This window comes from Oncorhynchus tshawytscha, linkage group LG17 (assembly GCF_018296145.1).
Source record: "Oncorhynchus tshawytscha isolate Ot180627B linkage group LG17, Otsh_v2.0, whole genome shotgun sequence".
Taxonomy (NCBI): domain Eukaryota; kingdom Metazoa; phylum Chordata; class Actinopteri; order Salmoniformes; family Salmonidae; genus Oncorhynchus; species Oncorhynchus tshawytscha.
Genome location: NC_056445.1, coordinates 20,543,374 through 20,563,254, shown reverse-complemented (window position 1 = coordinate 20,563,254; position 19,881 = coordinate 20,543,374). Strand labels below are relative to the sequence as shown.

Sequence of the window (19,881 nt, the reverse complement as noted above, 5' to 3'; positions counted from 1 at the left end):
GGTCAACGTTGCAGTCGTCTGGGGAGATGTAAACATAATTGGAAGCACAGGCTCGAATTACTACACAATTTATTCCAGAAACGTGGCAGAAACCATCTCTGTGAAAGGGCGAGGTGAGAACACCGGGAAGTGGAGGGAATATTTTTTTGTGAATGCATCGATCCGATTGTAAATCTGTGATGTGTGTTTTCAATAGGCTAACTGGACTAATGAAAATACATGTTAAATTACATAACATTAGGTTGTGACAATATGATGACTGTATTTTTAAAAGGGACATTTATATATGTAATGTTAACACAATATGGATTCCATATCATACAGTCATGTTGCAAATTCCTGACACTTCCAAATGTAATTTAGCATTAGAATGCACAGCATTAGGCTGGCCATTACGCAAGAGGCTATTCTACTTTTAAATACAACTTGTGTCAAATTTTTCACCCAAGAAAAAAGATATAATTGATATCACAAATTCAATGTATCGTGACCATATTCTGGTGAGCAGAGAATTGAACAACTGCAACTTTAAGATACAGCACACCTCCCCTCCGCCAGCTGGAACAATGGTCTTTACCGACTCTTCTTCTCGCATCAGGAATTTGTAACGTGCCATATTATTACCGATGGGTATATCTGGAGAACCAAATGTCACCACGGAACAGGGCAATTTCAAGTTTTTGAAAATGCCAGCGGTTTATGCAGCCGCACCTTTCATCGAAGATTTCTTGTCGCTGCGTTTTGCCATTGAAGCTTCATCCTAGGACTGGATTGGCCGCTAATGGTCCCAGCTGTGCGATTTCGTTAGCTCGCAGAGACCGCAGTTGTCGTATCCATTGAAGGAGCCTACGTACAGTAGCCTAAAGGAAAAAAACGTAAGTATGGAAACTGTTTTCGGCGAATAGAATGTCATTGATTGTTTTACCATTTGCCTGTCGAGATTAGGATTGCATCCCACGACCTGCTATTTTGCACAGAGAGCGCGCTCAAGGTGATTTAGAAATAGGCAACCTCTCATCCTCAACTTCCTTAATGATGTGTAAGATGCTGGAGTAGCCTACTAAATATGAACGGACGTGCCCATAGCCTACATATGGGTTAGTATGTAACCAATGCCTATAGTATAGTGGAGGGCTACAGAAAATCCGGACACTGTCAGAGTGTAGCGAAAGAGATAGTTAAAGGGGGCGGGATGGAGAAGCATGCATGATGTAATGCACTTAAAAATCGCCAAGGATTCTCCCCAATTATCATTAAAGAGCATGTAAAACAATGTTACTGTGCAAAAATTAGATTAGCTCACTTTTCCGGCGCATGTCATGTGTTTCTGAGGAATAGAACACTGGGCTGTCATGAGTAGAATATGTGCCCCTCCTCTACATTAGCAGTGAATACTATTCACATCTGAGGAATGAGTGAAGATTGAGCATTCAGGCTCCTTCTGCTACACACTATATATATATACATACATACATACATACATACATACATACATACATACATACATACATACATACATACATACATAGATGGATGAATACCTAATTAAATCACATATATGCGTTTGACTCAGTAATTATAACACATTAACATCTCATTCAATTATCTTATATCATGATGCTCTTTGTCACTGCGATGTTAATGTAGAAAATGACAGATGCAACCACATGTACAAGCCATACCATTATTACATATGCTCTGCTCATGTTCTCTGATGCTCCTTTGGGTGCACATCCTACTGGATCCATGTGCATGTCTAATGTAGACCAGTGATATAGCAATATAATCATTTCACCTTAATGAGTATACAACTGAGTTGATTTCCCTCTGATGTACCTCCTTCATGCCAATACACTGTGCTTAATATGTCTGGTGAGAGAACAGCGCTTATTGCTACATGGGATCATGCAGAGGGCTATCTGTAGTAGCAGGCAGAGAGAGAGAGAGAGCGGCCTTTATGCCTATAAAATCATGATTTAATGGCATTTTTTATTGCCCAATTTACATGATTGCCAGACGCCAAAGTAAAGGTAGCATAAAATGCCCGGTTTTGCCATTGAAATGGTGTCAGACTGACCCTGGCGACCGGCAGTAAATCAGATCTGGCCTTTATTGTCTTTTTGGCCCAGTTCTATCTGTGTTCTTATTCATCGCAATCAATTGATTGTTTGCATAACCCCGCTGTAGGGGGTTGGGGTATAGGTGAGGCCGTGCTCAGGCAACGCTGGTTTACACACACACACACACACACACACACACACACACACACACATACACACGTAAACCCTCCTCTGCCCACTCCCTCTTGCTCCTTAATGACAGCGTGCTGGGTGAAACTCGACACTCAACCCCCCTTCTCATCCCCACCCCGCCCCAGTCGGCAGCCCATTCACTAGTTGTGAGAGTCAGTGGGGCAGGGGGGAGACGTGAGGCTTTACTCAATGAATCAGCCACTCACAGGTCCTTTGCCCTACATTTGTATCTACATTGGGTTATATTACACCCACAATGTAGTGAGCTCAGTGGCTTGGTCAGATGAAATTGATTTCATGTCAGGAAACCAGGCACTCCTTGCCTTGTGAATTTCTGACTCATTAAACATATGGAGAGGTTCTAGACTTGCAGTGGATTGACTATTGTTTAAATGTGAGGGATCTTCCATCATCAACCATGCTAATGTTCTGTGAACCTGCTTCTCAAGAGACTAGGGTTCTGTTGCAGTGATTGCGTTGGAAGGGGTTGAATAGCTGTCTTTTTGGCGGCCAACAGTATTGTTGTCTGAAGTGTATTTGCGGGTATAGGCTGTCATATGAATGGGAATTCTCTGTCTTCTCCCATTCACAAAACTGCTGTGTCATCTGTTTCCACCTGTCCAAGTGCTATGGGTGCCAAAGTGAGAATGAGTGAGTGTGAGTTAATAGTTTTTCCGATACACTTAAGATCACCAAAGCATTCCTTTGCTGCGCATTGGGCCTAGGCACATGCCAAGAAATCAAACATGGACATTATTTAAAAGTAGATTTGCCTTTAGTCAGCACCAATGTACCATCTAAGCTGCGCACACTTCCTCCAGGACTGCTGCGCAGAAGAAATGTCTGACCGTGGAGAGACACTAGAGATTGAACTTCACTGAGTTTGCCCCATTACTTTGGACTATATACATCAACATTTTTTCTGTGGTCAAATCAACATTATAAACTGGGGGGTTCGTGCCCTGAATGCAGATTGGCTGACAGCCCTGGTAAATCAGACCGTATAGCACTGCTCTAATTACTTGGTAGTTAGTTTATAATAGTGATAAGGCACCTCGGCGGCGCACAATTGGCCCCATTTGGCCGGGTACGCGGTCATTGTTAATAAGATTTTTTTTCTTAACTGACTTGCCTAGTTAAATAAAGGTACAAATAAAAAATGAAATATATATATCGGCACATTTTTCAATGCAACAATCTAAAACAAATCAAAGTTTGCAAGATTGAGTCTGTGATTTTGTTGTAGGCAGAGCCAGAGCGCAACAGAGCATAATGTCTTTCAATCTCCCACGAGTCAATGCGCTTTCAGATCAGTTCAGATCAGCGCGCGGAGCCGCGCCTGTGCACATTTGTTGATATTCTTTGCTAGTTAGCGAGTTATTATCCCAGTTATAGATAAGTATAGGTCAGCAATGGCGAGTTACTGCTTCCTACAAAAGCACAAAACGTGTAGGCTACATTTCAAGCTGTCTTTGAAAAGTTTAGGTCTGAATTAAAGGGGCAGTGTTGTATTTTGAGACATGCTTTAATATGCAAACAAGCCAATAGGCAGAGGGAAGCCTACATTGTCTAATTCTCTGTATGGTAATAATAATTCATTTTTTATTTTGTCAAGTGGTTTCTTGCATCATACAATACAATGCAATTTACAGGTAGCAATTTGGCCCATGGTGTTAGAGACCAAGTAAAAAAAAAAAGAATAATTTCAATACCATAATGTAAAAACGTTTTTAAAAGTCCCATGTAATGTAGGGCTGCATTAAACACCACATATAGCCTACTGTAGGCTATATAATAGAAATCCAAAGCTATTTCCATGTGAAAATGTTGTGGGATTCACTCCATTGGTTTTGTTGGTAGGCCTACGTGATGCTCAAATAGTCACAATAGCCTATTGGCTAATGTCTAAAACTGTATGGATACAGCCTCAGTGTTCACTGTAAACACGCGCTGGAAGTTGCACAACATTCTCACAACGTTGAAGTTCCCCTTCACAATACCTCAAATATTGTCAGTAGCCAAAACATTGGAGGGAACATTGTACAAAATGTCACAAAAATACATACAGAGGAAAGGTGTCACATCCTGATCAGTTTCACCTGTCCTTTTTATTGTCTCCACCCCCTCCAGGTGTTGCTTGTTATCCCTGGTGTATATGTCCCTGTTTCCCATCTCTCTGTGCCAGTTTGTCTTGTATGTTCCAAGTCAACCAGCGTGTTTTCCCCGTGCTCCTGCCTTTTTCTATTCTCTTTTACTAGTCCTCCCGGTTTTGACCCTTGCCTGTTTTCTGGACTCTGTACTCACCTGCCTGACCATTCTGCCTGACCTGACCTCAAGCCTGCCAGCCACACTGTACCTCCTGGACTCTGACCTGGTTTTGAGCTTTTGCCTGTCCACGACCATTCTCTTGCCTACCCCTTTTGGATACAACAAATATCAAAGACTCAAACCATCTGCCTCTCGTGTCTGCATCTGGGTCTCGCCTTGTGCCCGTATAAAAGGTACAAGCTCATCAAATACACAACAACCTTTCTGATGCATTTGTCACTTCAAACCAGACTTCCTTCAGATTGAAATACTGTGAAAAGTACAGTCAGACTGATTCGTAATAGACTGTCATCACCTCAGTTAAAAAAGTAAACATTGGCCTTTGATTTACATCTCTTCTACATGGTGGGGTCGCGAATGTTTGGATATCAATATGCGGTCGCATCAAAATGGGAACCCCTGGTCGAGTGCATGTTGTGCGGATGTAAGTCAGACAATAGCTCTCCACCTCTTTGTCAAGTGGTGAAGAATGGAAACAATTGATCTGGACTCCGCTAATATTTCACACCTTAGAAATGTGTTGCAGTTTTGTAGGTGTGGTGTTTAATGTGAATCATCAACATGTGGTTTTAAGCATGCCCTCTATAACGTAGTTACGGAGGACTGGTGGTTCATAGGAAATTACTGACATAGTCAAATTATTGACATATTTTTTAAAAAACGTGTCATAACCTGTTTTTTTGTTTGTTTTTTTGTGTGTGTTTTTTTGTTTGTTTGAATTTTACCCCTTTTTTCTCCCCAATTTCGTGGTATCCAATTGTTGTAGTAGCTACTATCTTGTCTCATCGCTACAACTCCCGTACGGGCTCGGGAGAGACGAAGGTTGAAAGTCATGCGTCCTCCGATACACAACCCAACCGGCCGTACTGCTTCTTAACACAGCGCCATCCAACCCGGAAGCCAGCCGCACCAATGTGTCGGATGAAACACAGTGCACCTGGCAACCTTGGTTAGCGCTCACTGCGCCCGGCACGCCACAGGAGTCGCGTGTCATAACCTGTTAATAAGATATCTACCTGTATGTTATTTTTGACGAGTGTCAGAACCAAATCATTCAAATTAGAGCATTCTAATAATACTGATAAGTGTCTCTGATGTGATTTCACCCTGATGTGTAGGCTTCGTTTGATTTCTTTCATCCCTCTCTACACATCTTTCCATGTTCCTGTTGTATCACTCTGGACCAGGCCCTTGTGCTGCTGTTGTGTAGCTCCTTATCTAATATCTACACAGTGAATTGTTCCCATTAATTAGATTAAGTCAAGACATTCAGGAAGTTAGAGGGAACTTGCTGATTTGTGGAGTGGTTAGTGCAGGACCATTGGGTCGAACATTTGTAAGTGCCTCGGTCCCTGTTCCAATGTGGATGTTTAGCCACCTGCTGCGCTGTAATATTTCTCATGACTTTTCAGTTGTGAAGATTTTCTATGTGCTTTCTGACCTCCATAGTCAGTAAATATTCAATTAAATCTCTAAGAACATTTCTCAAAGATACATAATGGCAATTAATATACAGTACAGTGATACTCCCAAGGACAGTTCCAATCTTACTCCTCCATAAAGAGAATGTAGAATCCTACAGTTGTTGATACAGTATAATCTCATGAGGAGCTATGTGTTATGGCTGCTGCCACCACAAGGTTTCAGGGAGGCTTTGACTATTGGGTGTGAGGCGCCCATAGAGATAGATAGAGGACTCCTTTTTATATCTGGAGGCATTATGGCGTCTGTGACAGCATGGGCTGCGACGTTGAGGCTACAACCCATAAGAATCCCCACCCAGTTGGTTACTTTGATCTCTTTAAAATGGTGGAATCCCTCAATGGCGCTGCCCATGCTTAAACTGACTTTCGCTCACCAGAGGCCTCTATCATTCACTGATTGGGAAGGGAACCCAGCCCTCCAATCCCTCTGAATAATTCATTAATTGGCATATGGCACAGGGAGCAAGACCCATTGATCCTGCCAGTGCACGTTCCTCCCACCTCCCCGCCGCCTCTGTGCTGCAGAATGTGTTCTATTGAGCGTCTCATCCCCTCTCTCTGATTTGATATCATTCCATTTCATCCTTGTCCTTGCGTTTTAGTGGTTTTATGGGGTAGTTAGAATTGGGCGCCGAAGCGGTCGCGCTGGTCTTATTTTCTTTGATATACTTTCTATCAGCTTAACCTGCCTCGTTTTCTGTACTGCATTTATAGACTCCACATCCATTTGTTCTGGTTTGTCTCGTTATTGCATGTGGTTATTCTGACATAAAGGTCAAAATAAAGGATTGAATTGGCTATAGAGTTTTTATTGACAACATATTGATAACAGCCTAATAACTGGCCCATGATAGTGTAATATACAGTAAATGGTCAGACTAGGTTGTAGGCCTCTGATTGTATCACTATGCTACACACAGCAGTACACACATTTCTGTCTGTTTCGTGTGATTATGCCCCAGAGACGGTGACATGAAAGCTAATGAGCTGTTAGCTCTGTCCTGGGTGTATCTTAAACCACTGCATCACGTTCACACTACGGTGCATGGCAATAAGAAGCAGTCCACTACACAAACTGCCTGAGACACTAAACAATGTTCACTGTGTGTTCTATGTTAGTTTAAGAAGCCATGGGGGAGTTCATAAGCCAACACACACTAACTCAAACCTCTCTCCCTGCCCCCCTGCCCGCCCGCCTGCCTCCCTGCCCCCCTGCTTGTCTGCTCCCCTGCCCGCCCGCCTGCCACTGTACTTGGTCAAATTCACAGCTTATATAAGCGTGCTATTGCGTAGCGACAATATGCAGTGGCACCCTGGCATTATGGGAGAAATTCGGTTTTCCAAGGAGCCAACCGAAATCTGCTTTAACATAGTTAGAGAAATGGGAAAATCCATTGGTGGAATTTTTGTGTTTTCTTTGAGGTTGAGATGGGGACCTGTTTCTGTGTTGCTGAGACACTAAAACTGAATGAGCTGTAATCAAGTCTAATTGGTGTCATTAAATTACGAGTTATTATTGTGTGTTAACAGTGTGCGACACTCATGATTGCTACAATTGTTTCTTCTCTTCCTGTTTAAAGACATGAACCCCATCTGTAGTTAGGTCCTCCGCTGTACACAACCCGTGTTTGGAACAGGAGAGTTTTACTATACAGCTGGACTGTATGATCATCACAAACACCAGCTCTCTAGTCTAGTCTGGTCTCTCAGGTTTAAATGGTAACGGATGGTGTCTGAACGGGAGGCGGTGGGAGGCTGGCTGTGTGCCGGGGCCTGCGCTGAGACCCCAGACTCCTGCCAGGAGAGGCTGCTGGGAGACAGGCTTGCCATTATATTGGCTACCCATTGATGGCGAGGGGACTGACCATGGGTCTGTCTATTGGTCTGTGCCTCTGTGACTTCACATTTGTAGTGTCTGTGGTTCACGTCTCTGGTGAAGTGATGGAATGTTGGATAAGAGGACAGTGTGAATGCGTGTTTTAGATATGCAGGGTTGTTCCATGTGTTGTTCCATGCGTGCATTAATGTGGTGAGTTGGTTAAAGAGCTGCGTTGTCATAGGTCAACATCTGCTTCTGTGAGGTTGTGGACACAGCTGACAAGGTACAGACCGGTGGAGGTGGAAGGCAAAGATCAGCCAAAACCTCCTAGGAATGATATAGCTTCAGATATTCACAATAGTATAGATCTGCTGCATTATGCAACCAGACACAGGCTGGCCAATGAAATAGTATGAGTGTTAAAACTAGGGCAGAACGAACGGCCAGCCTCCCAAGACGTCGACACAGCCTTGAAACACTGGAGAGATGTGGAGCCATGCTCCAAGTGTGTGTCTCTCTCTCTCTCTCTCTCACACACACATGCCCTTGCCAGGAGAATCTCCCTGCACTAAGCAGGAGGTCACTGAGGACCAGAGCTCTCTAAGCCGTCTGGCCCCCTACAGTGGAGACACTCTCCTCTGTCATCCCTCGCGTCATGTCCCTGGTGTCGTTGAGTCTGATGGAAGGTGACACCAATCAAGGCTTTGTAAACACAGGAAACACATGCTGCCTCTAGATGAGATGGCGGCTCACGGTGCTGCAGCTCTGAAAGTGTAGGACTACATCATCTCTATTCCTGGTCGAGATCTTTGTATTTTGTATGACTGAAACACAGAATGAATCACCTAATCATCACGTAAAACATCAGTTTTATGTACAGGTTTATGGCTTGATCATTAGACTGTTGTAAGATCCAAGAGGTTTTCCTGTAACAACATCGCAATAAAACTCCATTAACCTTGCCCTACCTCACATAGAACAACCACTGAGCATCACCCTCTGACCTGGCTAACCTTTGACCCCCTTTCCCCCACCCAGGGCGTGATGATGTGCGAGGTGATGCCCACCATCAGCGAGGACACGGCTCAGCGGGGCTCTCAGAGCAGTGCCTCGGACCCAGACTCCCACTTTGAGCAGCTGATGGTCAACATGCTGGATGAGAGGGACCGCCTGTTGGACACGCTGAGGGAGACCCAGGAGAGCCTGGGGATGTCCCAGCAGCACCTGGAGGACGTTATCTACGACCGGGACTCACTGCAGCGCCAGCTCAGCTCCGCCCTGCCACAGGTAACATACCGTTATACCCAGAAGCCTCTTCCTTCTTAATGTATGTTAAGCATACAGTAACATGAAGGTCCTTCATGGCTATTGGAGAGGACAGTGGTTGTGTGTACACTATCCATACTGTATGGTCCAATTCTATTCTGAGGTAAAACACATAGAAATTGATAGAACACAACTGTGCATATTTTCTTAGCTCCGCTCTGCCACAGGTATTATACCGCATAGGAGCCAATTCCTTCCATGTGTGTTGAGCACTATGTTCTGGACCATGTAATACAGCTAGGTTACAACTAGGAGTGTGGGGGGGTCCATCAAGGCCACTTCAGAGATGAGAAAGGTTGTATATTCATTGCACATACCATACAGTATAGTCCAATTTCTATATTTAAGCAATAAAGCCTGGGGAGGGTGTGGTACATGGCCAATATACCACGGCTAAGGGCTGTTCTTATGCACGATGCAAAGCGGAGTGCCTGGATACAGCCCTTAGACGTGGTATATTGGTCATATACCACAAACCCCCAAGGTGCCTTATTGCTATTATAAACTGGTTACCAATGTAATTAGAGCAGTAAATATACATGTTTTGTCATACCTGTGGTATACGGTCTGATATACCACGGCTGTCAACCAATCAGCATTCAGGACTCGAACCACCCAGTTAATAATGTAATTAAGAACATAGGTGAAATCAAAAAGACCATCACCAATAACATTTTTTTTTGTTATTTATCTTCCTTTCATGATGTGAAAATAAAGACCCATCAACATTTCACAAAGTGAGCAGGTTGCATGTTCTCTGTTTGGTTGAAGATTAAGATAAAGAACAAATGTCAAACCCTTTGGTTGTGACATTCATATTTATATATAATCTTTTGCAATACTCTTCTCATTGAAGGTGAGCTGCTACACAAAATTAGTTTCAAGGGCGGCAGTTAGCCTAGCTGCTAAGATCGTTGGGCCAGTAACTGAAAGGCCGCTGGTTCGAATCCCCGAGCCGACTAGGTGAAAAATCTGTCTGTGCCCTTGAGCAAGACACGTAATTCTAATTGCCCCTGTAAGTCGCTCTGGATAAGAGCATCTGCTAAAGAACTGTAATGTAAATGCATTCATCCATAGTCGTCCCATGGCAATAAAAACACACCTTGGAATACAGTGAGGACATTTTGGGTCTAGTGTGTTCATTGGTTGTTCGTTTCCCAGCGATATGAGCAAATAATGGCTTGCCTAATAATTCCTGTTAAAGTAGAGATTATCTCGCTGGCAGAAAGTGTGTCAGTAATTGTAGTCACAAGTTCCCCCTGCTTCTCTTGAGGTTTCACTGGAAGAAAAGAGGACTTTGTTCACAGGAGGTGCTGGCCGATACCGACTGTAAATCCACATGGTTTTAGAGACAAACAAAGCACACAGACTGTATTGGCTGTGATTTGATCACACAGGCAAACACTAAGTTAAAGGGCTTGTCGGGTCTTATAATACCATAATAATGTGTCTGAAATCACATAATACTACCAAAAATGAGTTTTTTCATGATCTGCTCTTGGAACGTTTTATATGTATTTTATTAGAATTGATATAAGGGTTACAGGCCCGGTCATAGGGTTACAGGCCCGGCCATAGGGTTACAGACCCGGTCATAGGGTTACAGGCCCGGCCATAGGGTTACAGGCCCGGTCATAGGGTTACAGGCCCGGCCATAGGGTTACAGACCCGGTCATAGGGTTACAGGCCCGGCCATAGGGTTACAGGCCCGGTCATAGGGTTACAGGCCCGGCCATAGGGTTACAGGCCCGGTCATAGGGTTACAGGCCCGGTCATAGGGTTACAGGCCCGGTCATAGGGTTACAGGCCCGGCCATAGGGTTACAGACCCGGTCATAGGGTTACAGGCCCGGCCATAGGGTTACAGGCCCGGTCATAGGGTTACAGGCCCGGCCATAGGGTTACAGGCCCGGTCATAGGGTTACAGGCCCGGTCATAGGGTTACAGGCCCGGTCATAGGGTTACAGGCCCGGTCATAGGGTTACAGGCCCGGTCATAGGGTTACAGGCCCGGTCATAGGGTTACAGGCCCGGTCATAGGGTTACAGGCCCGGTCATAGGGTTACAGGCCCGGTCATAGGGTTACAGGCCCGGCCATAGGGTTACAGGCCCGGCCATAGGGTTACAGGCCCGGCCATAGGGTTACAGGCCCGGCCATAGGGTTACAGGCCCGGCCATAGGGTTACAGGCCCGGCCATAGGGTTACAGGCCCGGCCATAGGGTTACAGGCCCGGCCATAGGGTTACAGGCCCGGCCATAGGGTTACAGGCCCGGCCATAGGGTTACAGGCCCGGCCATAGGGGTTACAGGCCCGGCCATAGGGTTACAGGCCCGGCCATAGGGTTACAGGCCCGGCCATAGGGTTACAGGCCCGGTCATAGGGTTACAGGCCCGGTCATAGGGTTACAGGCCCGGTCATAGGGTTACAGGCCCGGTCATAGGGTTACAGGCCCGGTCATAGGGTTACAGGCCCGGTCATAGGGTTACAGGCCCGGTCATAGGGTTACAGGCCCGGTCATAGGGTTACAGGCCCGGTCATAGGGTTACAGGCCCGGTCATAGGGTTACAGGCCCGGTCATAGGGTTACAGGCCCGGTCATAGGGTTACAGGCCCGGTCATAGGGTTACAGGCCCGGTCATAGGGTTACAGACCCGGTCATAGGGTTACAGACCCGGTCATAGGGTTACAGGCCCGGTCATAGGGTTACACAGTAGATGTATGTTCAGTATATCCCCTGTGAGTCTGTGGCTTCTTTGTTCCATCTTTAGCCTCAGTGACTGTATCTGTTATGATTCATATGTTCATGTGACCGTGTTTGAACTCAGGGTTATTTGGATTCTTGCTCCAACTGTATATTTTGCCTTAGGGTGTCTCTCACCCTCTTCAGCTGCTATTATAAAACCGGCATACTGTACAGTAGAGAGGCTGGCTGGAGGAAGGAAACAGAGTGATCCTGGACCAAAACACACATCTCCTTGTGAAAGACTGAGGGTTTGTCGTGCTCTGTTTGGGAACACCGTTCAGTTGTCAGTATGCATTGCTCTGATTGATGAGAAGAAAAGTCAGGTAAATATTAAAATAGCCACAGCGCTCCACAGGACACGTTTTTACAGCTGCAACCTCTACTTCAAACTCCAACTCACATATTGAAATCCATCGTCAGAGTGCTTACATCTGGCAGTGGTCGTAGCACTGAGAGCATCCTTCCCGTTGACTAACATCTGGCAGTGGTCGTAGCACTGAGAGCATCCTTCCCGTTGACTAACATCTGGCAGTGGTCGTAGCACTGAGAGCATCCTTCCCGTTGACTAACATCTGGCAGTGGTCGTAGCACTGAGAGCATCCTTCCCGTTGACTAACATCTGGCAGTGGTCGTAGCACTGAGAGCATCCTTCCCGTTGACTAACATCTGGCAGTGGTCGTAGCACTGAGAGCATCCTTCCCGTTGACTAACATCTGGCAGTGGTCGTAGCACTGAGAGCATCCTTCCCGTTGACTAACATCTGGCAGTGGTCGTAGCGCTGAGAGCATCCTTCCCGTTGACTAACATCTGGCAGTGGTCGTAGCGCTGAGAGCATCCTTCCCGTTGACTAACATCTGGCAGTGGTCGTAGCGCTGAGAGCATCCTTCCCGTTGACTAACATCTGGCAGTGGTCGTAGCGCTGAGAGCATCCTTCCCGTTGACTAACATCTGGCAGTGGTCGTAGCGCTGAGAGCATCCTTCCCGTTGACTAACATCTGGCAGTGGTCGTAGCGCTGAGAGCATCCTTCCCGTTGACTAACATCTGGCAGTGGTCGTAGCGCTGAGAGCATCCTTCCCGTTGACTAACATCTGGCAGTGGTCGTAGCGCTGAGAGCATCCTTCCCGTTGACTAACATCTGGCAGTGGTCGTAGCGCTGAGAGCATCCTTCCCGTTGACTAACATCTGGCAGTGGTCGTAGCGCTGAGAGCATCCTTCCCGTTGACTAACATCTGGCAGTGGTCGTAGCGCTGAGAGCATCCTTCCCGTTGACTAACATCTGGCAGTGGTCGTAGCGCTGAGAGCATCCTTCCCGTTGACTAACATCTGGCAGTGGTCGTAGCGCTGAGAGCATCCTTCCCGTTGACTAACATCTGGCAGTGGTCGTAGCGCTGAGAGCATCCTTCCCGTTGACTAACATCTGGCAGTGGTCGTAGCGCTGAGAGCATCCTTCCCGTTGTCTAACATCTGGCAGTGGTCGTAGCGCTGAGAGCATCCTTCCCGTTGACTAACATCTGGCAGTGGTCGTAGCGCTGAGAGCATCCTTCCCGTTGACTAACATCTGGCAGTGGTCGTAGCGCTGAGAGCATCCTTCCCGTTGACTAACATCTGGCAGTGGTCGTAGCGCTGAGAGCATCCTTCCCGTTGACTAACATCTGGCAGTGGTCGTAGCGCTGAGAGCATCCTTCCCGTTGACTAACATCTGGCAGTGGTCGTAGCGCTGAGAGCATCCTTCCCGTTGACTAACATCTGGCAGTGGTCGTAGCGCTGAGAGCATCCTTCCCGTTGACTAACATCTGGCAGTGGTCGTAGCGCTGAGAGCATCCTTCCCGTTGACTAACATCTGGCAGTGGTCGTAGCGCTGAGAGCATCCTTCCCGTTGACTTACATCTGGCAGTGGTCGTAGCGCTGAGAGCATCCTTCCCGTTGACTAACATCTGGCAGTGGTCGTAGCGCTGAGAGCATCCTTCCCGTTGACTAACATCTGGCAGTGGTCGTAGCGCTGAGAGCATCCTTCCCGTTGACTAACATCTGGCAGTGGTCGTAGCGCTGAGAGCATCCTTCCCGTTGACTAACATCTGGCAGTGGTCGTAGCGCTGAGAGCATCCTTCCCGTTGACTAACATCTGGCAGTGGTCGTAGCGCTGAGAGCATCCTTCCCGTCATGTTAGTCAATATATGCCGCTTCATTCCTGGATGAAAACGTCTGGGGACAGAAAATGAAATAGCTCTGCCATTATCCCATGTTTTCTGACAGACGTTTCCTCTGCTAGTAAAAACACCTCAGATAATGATGTACGGCTTGTCACCGTCTAATGACAGCGATGTGGACGTACTAGTCTGTGGCACTCCTAGGCACCATTTTAAATGAGATGTCACCAGGCAATCTGGATCCCTCCCCTGATGTTACCCCCATGCACAAATGCTTCCATTAATTAATGTGGTGGCAGCATTTTTATAAGCCTGTGCGATATCAACATCACACTAATGCTTTATGAGGCAGTTTGTTGGACCTCTGTAATTGTGGGGAGGTACTTACCCAGGAAAAAAGGTGGCTCCTGTCTCCCATTTTAATGGATGACATGTACATATTCCTTGTACAGAGAGAGAGAGCCTGTTGGACAAGGAACGGGAGAACAGATTTTTATAAAACAGTGTACAAAACATTAAGAACACCTGCTTTTCCCATGACATAGAATGACCAGCTGTATCCAGGTGAAAGCTAAATCCACTTCAATCAGTGTAGATGAAGGGGAGCAGACAGGTTAAAGAAGGATTTTTAAGCCTTGAGACAATTGAGACATGGATTGTGTATATCTGCCTTGGGTAAATGGGCAAAAGACAAAAGATTGAAGTGCCTTTTGAACTGGGTATGGTAGTAGGTGCCAGGCACACCGGTTTGTGTCAAGAACTGCAACGCTGGGGATTTTCTTCACGCTCAACAGTTTCCCATGTGTATCAATAATGGTCCACCATTCAAAGGACATCCAGCCAACCTGACACAACTGTGGCCCAGCACCCCTGTGGAATGCTTTCAACAGCTTGTAGAGTCCATGCCCCGATGAATTGAGGCTGTTCTGAGGGCAAAGGGGGTGCAACTCAATATTAGGAATGTGTCCTTAATGTTTTGTCCACTCAGTGTATATCTGTAGTAGACTGTCATATGTTGCATCATTTTGACAGTGCTTGGTTATGTTTGTAGTATCTTTCAAAGCACTTTGAACCATTGATTTTTTCAGTACTACAAGGCAGTGCAGGGAATTAAGTAAGCTGGCAGACATAATTATTAGGGTAGATCTTAAAGAGGCCGAGAGATAGCTGCCGGGTGAGTGAGTTTATGTTTGTGTGTGTAGAGAGGGTGGTGAGATGAGGAGAGATGTAGAGACTTTCTTCAGAAATGGAAGTGGCCTCATTCAGTAGCTTGTGGTGGAGCCACACCGGTATCTCTCTCTCGACTAACAGAGAGGTCTGTAGCAGCAGGCTTCAGTTAGGCCCCTCCCAACCCTCCTCCCTATAGTCCCACTTTCCCTCTCTCTCTCTCTCTCTCTCTCTCTCTTTCTCTCTCTCCATTTCTCTGTCAGGGTCACGGCTCCTCTGTTCCCTGTCACGTCACGTCTGGCTGATCGGAGTGACATCCTCCGTTCCCCTCCACGCCTCGAGGTCATATCCTATCCACGTTGTGCATAACAATGCAACAACATCCCTCTTTCCATCCATCCCTCTGTCCGTTGTGTTGTGGTCCAGAACAGAGGTGTGTGGGGTGGGGGGTGAGAGGGGGGCATGGAGCGGTGGCGGGCAGTGGGCAGCCATTAGCTCCCTTTGTGTCGGCAGCTCATGCCCGCTTGGAACCCATGCAAGGCAGCGCCAGCTGGCAAGAAGCCATTGACTTTAACGGCATGGTTAAGCCGCCGCTGCCTTCGTACGGCAGCACGTGGTGGGCACGTTCACCCGAGACTGTGGTGACTAGTGAGAGAGTGAGAGGGCCTTTGGACAGCCGCTCAGCTGGTAGCACAACAAACCCAGCTGGCAGTGGGCTCAGGTCCTGCTGGAGCCTCTCTCTGTGGTGTCTCTGTCATGGCCATCCAAACAACATGGACTGACTGGCTGCCCAGAGCAGAGATGGCCGTGGCTCTCACTTTCTGACTCTGACAGCACTCTTGCACCTGTAGGAATCCCACCTTACTCAGTATGCTAAGGTTGATCATGCCCATATGAGCTTCGGGTCATTGGGGAGTTAGCTTAGACTGCAAAAACAGACTGTAGATATTCCTCTGCTGTGCTCCTTAAAAACAGTATTTCAACTCCCGATGCAAAAGCACATCTTCTTTTATTCATTCATCCCTGTGATTTTTTTCTAAATCTCTGCTACAGTGGACCTCTGCTCTCTTCACCAGCTGAAGGAGTCCCCACAACAACACCTTACTCATGGGTCAGTGAGTGAGTGAGTAAGTGAGTAGGAGAGAGAGAGGGAGGGAGGGCACGCGCACACAGACAGCCACAGGGCCTGCAGCATGGTGTTGGCACCATGTGACCTGCCTGTGTGTACTCTCCCCCTGAAACAGGCTTCCTCATCAGCTGTGTTACTGTACTGTAGTCAGAGAGCCTCAGGCCCTCTGTGTGTCTCCCACTCCCTACGCTGTTTAGTTACCAAAACATGACCGCCTCGTCTTAAGGCTGCTCCGGCTGTTCATTCCTACTGGGCCACTGGGCAGCTCAGCTCAACTAAAGATGGCTTTTAAAGAACTCATTGGGCCACTACTTGACACCAACAAACCCCCCATAATATCGGTCACTCTGCCCTCCCTAAATCGTGGGATTGAACGCAGACTTCTAGGCCTCCAGAATTGGCAACGAGACTATTGAGTCTCTGAGGGTGTAACATTTATTGACAATTTTTAAAATGTATTTATTTATATATTTTTTAAAATGAACTATTTATTACAAATAACACAAGGAAGTGGTCACATTAAAGTATTAGAACATGAAGGACAAACAATACAGCATCAAGACACTATCAAACATGTATCAGTCTTTCTGCAACAGATCCATACTTATGTGTGAGGGTGTCTACTACCACTATCAAACATGTATCAGTCTTTCTGCAACAGATCCATACTTATGTGTGAGGGTGTCTACTACCACTATCAAACATGTATCAGTCTTTCTGCAACAGATCCATACTTATGTGTGAGGGTGTCTACTACCACTATCAAACATGTATCAGTCTTTCTGCAACAGAGCCATCCTTATGTGTGAGGGTGTCTACTACCACTATCAAACATGTATCAGTCTTTCTGCAACAGATCCATACTTATGTGTGAGGGTGTCTACTACCACTATCAAACATGTATCAGTCTTTCTGCAACAGATCCATACTTATGTGTGAGGGTGTCTACTACCACTATCAGACATGTATCAGTCTTTCTGCAACAGATCCATACTTATGTGTGAGGGTGTCTACTACCACTATCAAACATGTATCAGTCTTTCTGCAACAGCAACAGGCCATCCTTATGTGTGAGGGTGTCTACTACCACTATCAAACATGTATCAGTCTTTCTGCAACAGAGCCATCCTTATGTGTGAGGGTGTCTACTACCACTATCAAACATGTATCAGTCTTTCTGCAACAGAGCCATCCTTATGTGTGAGGGTGTCTACTACCACTATCAAACATGTATCAGTCTTTCTGCAACAGAGCCATCCTTATGTGTGAGGGTGTCTACTACCACTATCAAACATGTATCAGTCTTTCTGCAACAGATCCATCCTTATGTGTGAGGGTGTCTACTACCACTATCAAACATGTATCAGTCTTTCTGCAACAGATCCATCCTTATGTGTGAGGGTGTCTACTACCACTATCAAACATGTATCAGTCTTTCTGCAACAGATCCATCCTTATGTGTGAGGGTGTCTACTACCACTATCAAACATGTATCAGTCTTTCTGCAACAGATCCATCCTTATGTGTGAGGGTGTCTACTACCACTATCAAACATGTATCAGTCTTTCCGCAACAGATCCATCCTTATGTGTGAGGGTGTCTACTACCACTATCAAACATGTATCAGTCTTTCTGCAACAGAGCCATCCTTATGTGTGAGGGTGTCTACTACCACTATCAAACATGTATCAGTCTTTCTGCAACAGAGCCATCCTTATGTGTGAGGGTGTCTACTACCACTATCAAACATGTATCAGTCTTTCTGCAACAGATCCATCCTTATGTGTGAGGGTGTCTACTACCACTATCAAACATGTATCAGTCTTTCCGCAACAGAGCCTTCCTTATGTGTGAGGGTGTCTACTACCACTATCAAACATGTATCAGTCAGAGAGCCATCCTTATGTGTGAGGGTGTCTACTACCACTATCAAACATGTATCAGTCTTTCCGCAACAGAGCCTTCCTTATGTGTGAGGGTGTCTACTACCACTATCAAACATGTATCAGTCTTTCCGCAACAGAGCCTTCCTTATGTGTGAGGGTGTCTACTACCACTATCAAACATGTATCAGTCTTTCCGCAACAGAGCCATCCTTATGTGTGAGGGTGTCTACTACCACTATCAAACATGTATCAGTCTTTCCGCAACAGAGCCTTCCTTATGTGTGAGGGTGTCTACTACCACTATCAAACATGTATCAGTCAGAGAGCCATCCTTATGTGTGAGGGTGTCTACTACCACTATCAAACATGTATCAGTCAGAGAGCCATCCTTATGTGTGAGGGTGTCTACTACCACTATCAAACATGTATCAGTCAGAGAGCCATCCTTATGTGTGAGGGTGTCTACTACCACTATCAAACATGTATCAGCCAGAGAGCCATCCTTATGTGTGAGGGTGTCTACTACCACTATCAAACATGTATCAGTCAGAGAGCCATCCTTATGTGTGAGGGTGTCTACTACCACTATCAAACATGTATCAGCCAGAGAGCCATCCTTATGTGTGAGGGTGTCTACTACCACTATCAAACATGTATCAGTCAGAGAGCCATCTTTATGTGTGAGGGTGTCTACTACCACTATCAAACATGTATCAGTCAGAGAGCCATCCTTATGTGTGAGGGTGTCTACTACCACTATCAAACATGTATCAGTCTTTCCGCAACAGATCCATCCTTATGTGTGAGGGTGTCTACTACCACTATCAAACATGTATCAGTCTTTCCGCAACAGAGCCTTCCTTATGTGTGAGGGTGTCTACTACCACTATCAAACATGTATCAGTCTTTCCGCAACAGAGCCATCCTTATGTGTGAGGGTGTCTACTACCACTATCAAACATGTATCAGCCAGAGAGCCATCCTTATGTGTGAGGGTGTCTACTACCACTATCAAACATGTATCAGCCAGAGAGCCATCCTTATGTGTGAGGGTGTCTACTACCACTATCAAACATGTATCAGCCAGAGAGCCATCCTTATGTGTGAGGGTGTCTACTACCACTATCAAACATGTATCAGCCAGAGAGCCATCTTTATGTGTGAGGGTGTCTACTACCACTATCAAACATGTATCAGTCAGAGAGCCATCCTTATGTGTGAGGGTGTCTACTACCACTATCAAACATGTATCAGTCTTTCTGCAACAGAGCCATCCTTATGTGTGAGGGTGTCTACTACCACTATCAAACATGAATCAGCCAGAGAGCCATCCTTATGTGTGAGGGTGTCTACTACCACTATCAAACATGTATCAGTCAGAGAGCCATCCTTATGTGTGAGGGTGTCTACTACCACTATCAAACATGTATCAGTCAGAGAGCCATCCTTATGTGTGAGGGTGTCTACTACCACTATCAAACATGTATCAGTCTTTCTGCAACAGAGCCATCCTCATGTGTGAGGGTGTCTACTACCACTATCAAACATGTATCAGCCAGAGAGCCATCCTTATGTGTGAGGGTGTCTACTACCACTATCAA

The 19,881-nt window shown here is 46.1% G+C and overlaps 1 protein-coding gene across 11 annotated transcripts in view; it reads left to right on the top strand.

The window, feature by feature from the left end:
• Positions 1-592: 592 nt before the first annotated feature.
• Positions 593-19,881, top strand: part of LOC112217203 (liprin-alpha-2-like) — a 278,209-nt gene continuing 258,920 nt past the window's right edge. For 8 of the 11 annotated variants that reach the window (XR_006079235.1, XM_042300383.1, XM_042300381.1 and 5 more), the window contains exons 1-2: positions 593-875; positions 8,922-9,170. Coding sequence is in view for 10 of the 11 variants with exons in the window: in XM_042300383.1 (XP_042156317.1) it covers positions 8,928-9,170 (243 nt within the window). In the remaining variant the exon portion in view is untranslated. The remainder of the gene's footprint in view (positions 876-8,921; positions 9,171-19,881) is intronic. The other 3 variants (XM_042300386.1, XM_042300385.1, XM_042300384.1) reach the window with 1 other exon arrangement.